Genomic DNA, 11,227 nt, shown 5'->3' on the forward strand with positions numbered 1-11,227 from the left:
TGAATATTCCGTATATTTTCTGTAAGTTAATTCTCGGTGTCTGAAGCTAAATAGTAATATATTTCAAGTGTCCTCTCTTTCCCCGATATTATAGTATTGGTAATACTATAAGAAAACGTGAGCTTTCTTAAAATGTTAAAAGGAAAGGAGAAAGACACAATAACAAATGTGTTATCAACACTGATATATATCTGTTTCTTTCTTCAGAGAAAAAAATATCAAAAGCATCAACATAGGCTGGTTAGCTCGTTTACACCTAGGCTACGGAAGAAAAACCAGATTTTCTTTATTGCTGAGCGTCAAACAATGGATCTTACTAGTAACATTTTTCTCGTCTTTGGTATGACTCGGCTGGGGATCGCCCAAGACCTCCCGCAATCCAAGCGACGCTATACGACTAGGCTATCGAGGCGGTCAAATATTGTATATATATCTCTATAATTTTCGCAATATCACAATGTACAAGTAGCTGTGCGAACAAAACGTTTAGCTTCCAATCGGCATCATGCGTAGGATCATATTTCCCATACTTAATAGAAGTAGAAATATTGCCATAACAAACCTTATGGTCTATTTCTGGAAAGAATAATCGTTATGAAAAATGTTGAATAAAACATTTTAAAAAGTATCTTAGACAAAAATACCAGGTACTTATTAACAGTGGTTCCAGAAATTGAATACTTCAAAAGAAAACAATCAGAAATCGTGAACTATGTTATACCCCAGTCACACATACGGCGCGGACAGCTACGTTTAGGCACGGATAGAAACGTAGTAATCCGTATCGATACGTATCGATCCGTACCTGAGCCGTACCTGAAAGTAGTAACCCGTATCAATACGTACCAATCCGTACGGCTCAGGTACGGATCGGTACGAATTACTATGTTTCTATCCGTAGCTAAACGTAGCTATCCGCGCCGTATGTGTGACTGTGGCATTACTTAGATAATTTAAGAATTAAAGAAACATCGAAAACAACATTACAATAATTTTTTAAAAAAGATTGTCTGAGGTGATTTTGAACTCTTGGTAACATGCGTGGCAGTCAGACACCTACCACTATGCCACCCTGCCATACGTTATTTATATTGGTTATTTAAAGAAACAAATATTTCGTAAAATAACGGAAATCCCCGCAAATATTGACAAAGATTAATGGGTGCCAGTTCAATACTTACGAACAATAGACAATATCTGTGTCAAGTAGCATTTACTATGGAACAGAATTAGGGCAAAAACTGCATTGTGCTTTCATATATCCAATCGTGCGATGCACATATATGCATTTGTGATTCTCATGTTCACATGCTTCCTCCTGACATCCCATTTTGCTTTGTTGCATGACCATTTGTGCATCCTATGTTTGCGTGTTTCTTTCTTATATTCATACATGCTTAACTTTGAGAAATTGCTTGCTTCATTTTTCTACAATATTCGTGTTGCTCTCGGACATGCTATTATCTGACAAACTAAATCCATCATTCATTTTATTTACTAGTGGTTACTTGCATTGTGTTTTCTTTGGAGTGTCAATGGTGTATGCTAATTAAACGCAAGGAGTTTTGATGCTTACATATAAATTAATAAATTTAGCTGAAGGTTATGATGCATTGTGCCAACATACATTTTTACATTGAATTTCTCAATTTCTAGGGAGATAACCCCCTTGTACTAGAATACGGAAATTTACGAACTGTACATAGAGTGTTAAGACTACACATCAGGTAACCGGAAAAACAACAAAATTATATTGTTATCTGAATCCAAGTGCAATAAGCATTGTTTTCGAAACATTACCTTTACAATTATGTAGTAAGCAGATATTTATAACGCGCTTTAAATCGCCTACACAACAAAATTATGTCCACTGAATTAATTTTTCCCGACATTCGCAGACGAGCGAATATTTGGTAGCCTTAAATTGATATGTAATATAGCGCTATATCTGTATCTGTAGTATTTTTTAACTTACATTGTTTCGCATAAGAGCGAAGTTTTTCGTTCTTATGCGAAACAATATATCACTCAGGCCTACGGCCTTCGTGATATATTCTTACGCATAAGAACGAAAAACTCGGTATAACCACGTTTGGGAACTAATTATTTCTTAAATATACACACCAACAAAACACATTAATTACTTTAAAGTAGTTTTTTCCAACATTCAGAGGTCAGCTTATTGTTTTGATCAGTTGCAACAGGAAGAGGGGGAGTACAGTCGTTTGTGCTTTAAAACTCTTAGATTGGTGTTCTTGCCGCAAGACGAATCACACGAGCGCGGGTATTTTCAATTCATGAACACCTCCTACTCGATTAGTAACCTACACATAAAGTGTACAGTTTTGCGGTTCTAACCAAAGTATATTGGGTTTGTATATTTAAGGTGTCAAATTGTTAACTAGACAGTAAAATATTGTCAGGGCGACCCATTTGAACTTCTGGGGGATGGGGGCTGGGATTTTATTTTATTCTGTTTGGAGCCAAGAATTTGATTGAAAACCAGAATATTTTTTCCAGAGGAAACCAAAGATAGTTTCTTTTTCTTTCAAGATATTTTGTTATACTTCCGTAATTCAAAAATTGATAAGCACAAAAATAGATATACATTTTGTATTGATTTAATTGCTTTTAAGAGCGGATGTAACTGCTTAATGCAAGTCTTTTAAGGCAGTAGTTTGACTCACGTCATAGTTTCTAAGTTTGTTTACCCGCCATATACTTCTATAAGCAAGATGTTTTAAACAAATTAAACATGAATCGCTTACGCGGTTTAACCGTCGTTTATATGACTGAAAAAATTGTTCATTTAATTCTACCAAACTTAAGTCTTACACAATATTGAATGTAATTAAAACTGACAATGTTCTTTAAGAAATAGTAGACTAAAACATTTAAAGAGCGTTCCGACATCCTGTCCGCGTATGTTTCTTAACTGCATGTCCCCGGACCCCCACCCCCCACCCTCCACACACACACCCCCCAGTTGCGAGCCCCTAACACCAAATCCTGGAGCCGCCCCTGGTATGGCTAAGAATAAATAAGTAAGAACTTTTCAACATATATCAATAGTATCGGCTTGATCAAAACATTCTCTTTATAGCACATTAGTTATTTATAAATACGTGCATGGTTATATTTAAATAAACATCAAAAATGGTTTTCCATTTAAACACGTGTGTGTATTTCAATAGCGTAACAATCGGGGTTTCAACGGATATCGCATTTAACCCGTATTTTTTTTTTTTTTTTTTTTTTTTTTTTTTTTGATTATGAATTTTTACTTAGTAATCAAAATATGTTTAACTAAGATTTTTATATACTATATAGTATTTATGATGATATGCCAAACTGAAGTAATACTTATTGAACCTTAAACGTTACTTTTCGTAGTACATTTTTTGTTTATACGTCACTATGGCTCACTTGCCTTGGTGTCAAGTGGAGATGAAAACTAAATGTTATTTCAAAGTTGAAAGTTTTGTATGTACTTGATCAAGTTTGATTTCAGTCCGTAATTGTTTTAAATTTCAGCAGAAGCCAATTTCCAATGGGAATATAAAGAAAACCTATACAATAAAGTTATATTTAGTTATACATATTGTAATTAGTAAATCATTACATACATTTTTCACTTTCATTTCCTTTAAGTAGTTCATTCATTCTTTGATGATATTATGTATTTTACACTTAAGAAACAGTTTTTTGCATTTTTAGTACAATGACGTCAGTGTAAAATATAGTTTTTTTTAATAAGTTATAATCAGGATGGGGTTGAGGGGATGGGTATTTATTTCATGTTCATTAATAGTTAAACTATATACAACTTATTAAATGTGACAATAAAATGCTTTGTTGAGGGAGACCATTTTCAATAATAAGTATTGTCATGGTGTATCGTAAACACTCGATAAGTATGAGGATACCCCGTAATGAAACCAAAATAGATTGTAACATGTATTGATATAATCATATACTGCTCCTTCAACTAAAATTATATGAACATATTGTCATCTATGTTCAAAAGCTTTAACAGTCAGATGGTTAAAAATTTCTACACATGTATACTTACGGAAAAAACAAAGAGATTGTTTATTGTATCATCAACTTTAAATTTTACATCAGATAGATTTATCTTTCGGCTTAATGACAATGAATTTGATTGCAGAAATGTTTCTCTTTTTTATTTGGAAAAAGGTCACTGCAAATTAATTTGTTTTTCGTTGATATAGTGTGCACATTTTCATCTTTACGTCACAAGACCTGGAAACAGACATTCGCAATCTGTTTATAAATTTCTTCATGAACAGTTTCCATACAAAATTGCAATGTTGTGTGATTGAGTATACTAATAAACACCCGAATGTCCGAAAGGTGTCAATGCAAAATGTTATATTAAATTATCAGGCAATCTGACTAAAGTACATACAGTATTCTATTACGCTACGCATAGGATCTGAGAACCTGTAGCCTTGACTTTTGATATTTACAATTCTTATGTCGTAATGTGTCAAATAGCCGGTTAGCTCATCAATCGGTAGGCCACTTGCTTTGTAAGCGAGAGGTCCCAGGTTCGAGCCCTGGAATGACTGCACATTTTTCTTACTCTTTGACAATCGAACAAGCCGTTTGATTGGTTAAAATAAAAAAAGCAATCCAAAATATACAGAAGTCGTAGGTGAATGGGTCGTTCTCAGATCTTCGTTTAGAAGATCAAGTACTTTAGTCAGATTGAATCATCAGGCGTTCCGTAATGAAAAAAATGCACGTGCTGTTAAATGTATATTTAAGTTCGTTCTTGTTTGATTCTGTATATGAATAAGAATCTATATAACTATCGCGAAATCGTCTTTAATTAGATTTAATAAACGCTAAAAAACAAATCCTGTTTTGAGATATATGTTGATCAGATCAGCTAGCTGGAATATGTTAATGAAAAACAAATTGAAAATAAAAATAAATGGCATTTTTTTATTTCTAAAAGAAAGCACTCCCGATGCAACACATCTTTTCATCGGCAATTTCACTATACTGTTTTTAACAGATTAAAAGTAAATCGGATCACTTTGGTACAGTTCTAAATGAATGTCTAAGGCAAACACATCATAATTTACTTGGTTTTATTTTCATGTATATATGCAAGTAATGTCAGCTGATTAAAACAGAATAAGGATACTTGAATAAATAAGCATCCTCAATTGCTGAGCACATTAACTACCTCAAAAACAAATTGAAAGTAAACTCAATGATGCAGAACAAACTACAAAAATATGATTATTATGTTGAATGTTATTAGATATAATTAAAATTAATGTATCACATTAGCACTTTGATAAGAAAAAGATAAAGATAATGCAACAGAATACTCTAATGACTAAAGGTGGTATCACGCTTTGAGTTTCCAGTGAATGCCATAAAACAAAGAATAGTCAAGTTCTTTTTTTTTATAAAAAAAATAACCGCACTATGATTCAACTCAACATTTTCCTTTATCTATCTAAAAGGAACAATTTTAATACTTAAGATCCATTTTAGCACCCTTATTACGACCATAAACTTAAACAATAGAAATCTTACGTGACTTCAGTTAGCTCAACAATACATTTTCAAGCATATAATACTGATGTAGTAGAATGAGTAGTAAGTTACAGACTAAAATGTCCTACACAGTTAGTACAAACCAGTGCATATGAAAAGTAAATAATTTTGACAGGTCGTGAAAACCAATGACAAAATTTGACAGGTGAACAATGATTCAAGACTTAATTAAAAGTTTCTACCTCCTTTCTGTACTGTAGCTAACAAGCCATAAATTAACACATGGAAATATGAATATGTGAAAATGTGTACACGTGCATAGTAGCCAGGCTCATGTACACATTAAAACAAACTATTGCGATGAAGACTTAGAAGTAGCAAATAGACCAAAGCATACATGTAGATCACTTCCCCATATTTTACGATGATTGGCATAGAAATTGCCATTTTCGGCACGAGATGAAGTCCGTATACCGGACGATCCCCATCTTACGACTTTTGGGCGTAACGGATATTGATGGATAGAATTTTAATGATAAGAAACAAACTACCTATGGTGGAATTTGAATCCAGGTCGCACGGGTGGAAGTCCACTGATGTGATCATTGAGCCAAAGCTTCGACTCCCTGACGCGGTTGTCAGAAACTGTTTTTTAAAACATACAGGCTATGCGTAAGCGAACGTAACAACATCGGAAAAGGCTATGCCCGGAAATTTTACGAATTCTGTAGCTTATATCTCCAAATAAATAAGGTTGCGGAATGCCTTGTCGCATAGTCTTGAAATACTTTAGAACTAGATTTCGGAAATAACATTTAGAAAACGATTTCAGGAGTATATGATAACGTTTTACAAAATGTAGTATGCCGTTAAGCAGGATAGGCCCTTACTGATCCTTGTATGACTGATCGGCAGACAGCACATTTTCGTAAAGCATGTGCACACTCAACGCAAGAAACCATATGACCACAAGGAAGAAATACGACACATGCATTCTTATCCAGACAAATCTTGCAAATCATTTGATTTTTCAGCTGGCGATTCTCCTCTAACAATTGTGTGTGGTCTGAAATGAAGACAAAATTGATATTAACACATGTAACATTTTTATTTACAGACGTCCATTAACGTTAAATCATCATCATTGTCTCATGCCAAACATTGTATTTAGATTTAAAACATTTATAGGTTGAAAAAGACACACTCAGGTCGCTCAGTACGGCATTAAATGAAAAAACTGCAGGCCTGGTTTGATTGAGCCGGTTCATGGACGGAAGTGGGAATGCATGCTACCGTCCACACCCTCTAGCCACAGGTTGAGCAGAACTCGACATTTGTACATGTTACGAGAGTACATTACCAATTTAGAATCACCCTCAGATGTGTTCATATTGCGGTGCTCATGGAACCTGCAATAATGAACTAAAGTGCAATTCCATGAAAAGTGGCGTTTGGTCCCCACTTACAATAATGGACTAAACCTATACGAGAAAACAATGGGCAGGACTTATCAAATTAGAATTTTAATCTGTACGTCACTTTCCATGGGAAGATCCGCTGATAAAATTATTATATACATTATAACACACATAATACAAATAATTACACTTTGATGCCAATGTAGCTTTTAATATTTCATTTTGCGAGGCGCTATAGTCTTTTCAAAGGCAAAACAAAAAACACTGAAATGTTTATTTTTGAGGTAACAAGTACTTACCTTCTTTAATGTCAGAAGATTTTCTTTCAACATTCGCAGTATCTAAAGAGCACCCTGACGCTGCTGACGATCTATCTCTGTCTGTTTGATTGTTTTGAATAGGTATATTGTTACCATTATTGCTATAACTATTATCTAGAAGGGATTCGAGGATATACTGGGCTCGCAATTCAGATGAACCTGAAAGATATAGCATATATGCGGCTATTCAAAATCTATTGTGTGTATGCAATCCAAAATTACAATAGATACGCGCCACACTAAGGACGCAAACCACAAGTATTCTATATAGAATTTTATTTAAAATTATATATAATTATAATAGACTCTTTTCTGACAGGCGTCACTGTTCATAGTCAGGAATTTCATGCTTTATCAGTGACAATTTAAGGTTAAAAGGTAGGACTGGAGCAGCTCTTTAAATAACTTTTATTTACTGACTAATGCACTCAATAAATGATATATAAAAACTGAACTGTGACGCTATATCATGTGCAGTACAACTGATAGCTTAACATTCGCCATAAACATTTGGTGATTTTTCAAATAACTTCATCAAAACTGTATAATGTATTATTAATGCATCAGGTGTTTGTGATTTAAAAGTTAAAAAATGTATTTATGAAATAGACATAATCTTGTATTTTAGCCCAGTACGTCTTCTGTGATGTGTGTTATATATTCAATTGTACATAATGTATCTAATGGGGAAGAGCCGAATGATCAAGACAAGTGTTATAACAAAAGTATACAATGTATTGGAGATACACTGTGGTACACTGCATACTTTAGTGCGAGTGAACTGACATGGCAATCCAAAATTAAAGTTAAAGTTTCAGTTGGCTATAGGCACGAATTATTATTTATATCAAAGTACACTGCTGTAAGTTTGCAAAGTACATTATGATTGTGCCGAATGTCTATATCAAACATCAAGAAGTGATTCATGGATACATTAAATATATTAGTTAGTTGTATATGATGACCATATGTACACTGTTTCAGTTAGAAAAATATCTTTTCTGTTGTCAATAAGATGCAAGTACTCATTTTTTTCAATTCTTTTAAAGTATCTACACGTTGTCTTAAAACAAAAATCACATTAGCCCATGAACAAATGACAAATGATTTTGGGCCTCAAATCTAAAACAAAGTACCTCACGTGACATCTAAAAATTATCAAAACTGAATTGTTTATTGATTTAAAAAAATAAAAATAAAACTATAATGAAAATGTATCGCGACACTTATGCTAAATATATTACTCCTTAGACAGAAATGCTTACCGTATTTCTCTCTAGCTAGTTTAATGGCATTTTCTACTTCTTCCTGCATATACCCCATACCCATTACAAGTTTCGAAGCTGTACTATTTAAGTCTTGTACCAACTGGTCGTCTATAAGCTCTTTACCACCTGCCAAGTTTAAACCTTCTGTACCCTTAAAACACAAAGGTAATGCTTCCACTGAATAATACTGTGCTAGAAAATAATCCTAAAGCTGAAGTTTTAAATTCAACATTAAAATAGAGAAGTATGTTTGAGCACAATATATGATAATATGCAAACAATCAGTAGATTATTTGGGCTTTTGACGTTATACTCTGTATTGTAGTGTTGTTTCTAAGATGCCCTGTATCTTGACATAGAAGCGAAGCCTCGTCTTCTTACCGTTTGCAGTTATAGCAAAGTGTTTCGGAGCAACAATTCATTACTTTGCTGTCAAAATAATACCCAAATTAAAAACGGAAAACACTAAGGACCAAATCAAAACTACTAAAATTACACACCTCTGCTTAATGTTAAAAATAAACCTTAAAACGTAAATGTCATGTACATGAAGATTTTTACCATCATAACTGGGAGTAACTGAAATATCTGTCCATCATATTAAATAATGTCATTTATAGTAAATTTCAAATTTCATTTAAAATCTCTAACCTGATTTTGCATTTCACCCTCAGCTGTCATGTAGTCAATATTTGCCATGTGGCACATGCTAACAAAATTATCTCCTTTGCATTGTTTCACGTATGCACAATCTGGAAACCATCTTGCATGCTCTATCCATGCATTGTCACCGTTTTCCCAGTTCTTCATTCCACCACCACAGAAAAAGCATCGTACACAATCCTGAACATCTACATGAAATAAATGTATCAATCATTAGCTTAATTTGCTTTCAAAATCCACTTCTCTGTAAATTCTGTTACTTTTATTAGGGACTAAGCTTGATGTTTTACACATTTGCAGAATTTCCAGCGACTAATTCTTATAGCAATATGAGCCGTGCCATGGGAAAACCAACATAGTGGGTGTGCGACCAGCATGGATCCAGACCAGCCTGCGCATCCGCGCAGTCTGGTCAGGATCCATGCTGTTCGCTTTTAAAGCCTATTGGAATTGGAGAAACTGTTAGCGAACAGCATGGATCCTGACCAGACTGCGCGGATGCGCAGGCTGGTCTGGATCCATGCTGGTCGCATACCCACTATGTTGGTTTTCCCATGGCATGGCTCATATATTTTATGAAATATGACATTCTGTACACGAGGGGAAAATAATTACATTTATCATATATAATTAATGGTACGTTTAAAATAAATGCCTGCTTGTTTACGTTTTTTTTAATTTCTTCCGTGGTATCTGGTTGAGTATTTACAAAACTCAATACGTACTTTCCATATAATATTCATGGAAATTTGTATTTAAATAAAATCAACGTTTTATACCTGTATAATAAAATCCTGCTTCTGCGAGTTGTTCTGGATCCATCACATCCGGGCACCAGTTGGTAAATGATGACAACCTGACACTTTTTATTGCATAATCGGGATGTTTCGGTTTTTGTGTAGTAATACCAGGATAGTATTCAATTTGACTATTTGTTTGTGAAAGTGTTAGTCTTAGTTGATTCGTTCGTACACCACTAACACAAATACTGCCTTCATATCCATAGCTCCCGTTTGCTCCACTTGTAGTAGCTACACTTTGTCTAGGATTATATCTAATATTTTCCGAGATCGATGTCGAGATGTTTTCAACTTCAATGGCAGCCCCCCACATACTGTTCCGAGTACGCGTCGCCATGTATTGGGACATTTGTTGTGTCTTCGCCTGTCAAATATGGACAATTTGGCGAAAGACGCTAGTGTAGTTCAGGAACAATTTCGTCTGTAGTCCACAAGCCGATTGTCAGCCAGCCCACAACAGAAACAAGTAGCGTCTTCCCGTGTGCCCGTGTAGTAAAATCCAGCTTGAGCTAATTGTAAAGGAAATGCTGAGGAAGATTCGGGAAAGTCTTTAAACGACTGATATCTGGTCCACTCGTTATTCATTGACAAACATTAACGAAATAATCTAAAATGGCTTTTATTATTTATCTGTCTCTCTATATATATACTAATTTTATCTAATTTGTCATACGGAATGAGTAGCACTAAATTAAGGTATATGCAATATTTAAAGGAGTGTGTGACCCTTTTAGAAAAACGTTCCAATTTAAATACCTATCCTACATGATTCAGTTGTACTGTAAGTTAATACTTCGTATGTTACTAATCGAAAAGTCTATTGGAGCGTAACATTTATTAATAGATTTTTGGGTTTAATAACTAATTGCTGTCGTTGAGTGCAAAATTTAGTACTATTTATAACGGTTTATTCCTAAATCCCAGACCTGTTAATGTTGCGTATGGTGACTGTAAGTGTTATTATAATTTCTGATATTTTATGATCGTGTCGAGCAATCCATTAAGGTGGTTCGCGGTGTTCCTACGAAAATTTCGAAGTATGAGATATAAGACTGATATTAGGTCTGTATGTACTAACACCTCCTGTCTTTCATTTGGAGGAAAAAGAAAATCGTTCCGAGTCCACATTTCCTTTGAAGAGCGCCACCTGGCGGCATATGTATTTTTCCAGGGAAATCACCGTTTTACTGTAATAATCTCATTAAAATTAATGTAATTAC

At 34.2% G+C, this 11,227-nt stretch overlaps 1 protein-coding gene across 1 annotated transcript; it reads right to left on the reverse strand.

Annotated features, from left to right (window-relative positions):
- Positions 1 to 4,951: 4,951 nt before the first annotated feature.
- LOC128556265 (baculoviral IAP repeat-containing protein 7-like) lies at positions 4,952 to 10,691 on the reverse strand. Its single transcript, XM_053540756.1, has 5 exons — positions 9,987 to 10,691; positions 9,196 to 9,395; positions 8,542 to 8,695; positions 7,256 to 7,435; positions 4,952 to 6,604 (listed from the first exon to the last, which is right to left on the reverse strand). The coding sequence occupies exons 1-5, from the start codon at positions 10,354 to 10,356 to the stop codon at positions 6,408 to 6,410; spliced, it is 1,101 nt and encodes a 366-aa protein (XP_053396731.1). The 5' UTR covers positions 10,357 to 10,691; the 3' UTR covers positions 4,952 to 6,407.
- Between the last annotated feature and the right edge of the window lie 536 nt (positions 10,692 to 11,227).

Source organism: Mercenaria mercenaria, chromosome 4, assembly GCF_021730395.1.
Source record: "Mercenaria mercenaria strain notata chromosome 4, MADL_Memer_1, whole genome shotgun sequence".
Classification (NCBI taxonomy): domain Eukaryota; kingdom Metazoa; phylum Mollusca; class Bivalvia; order Venerida; family Veneridae; genus Mercenaria; species Mercenaria mercenaria.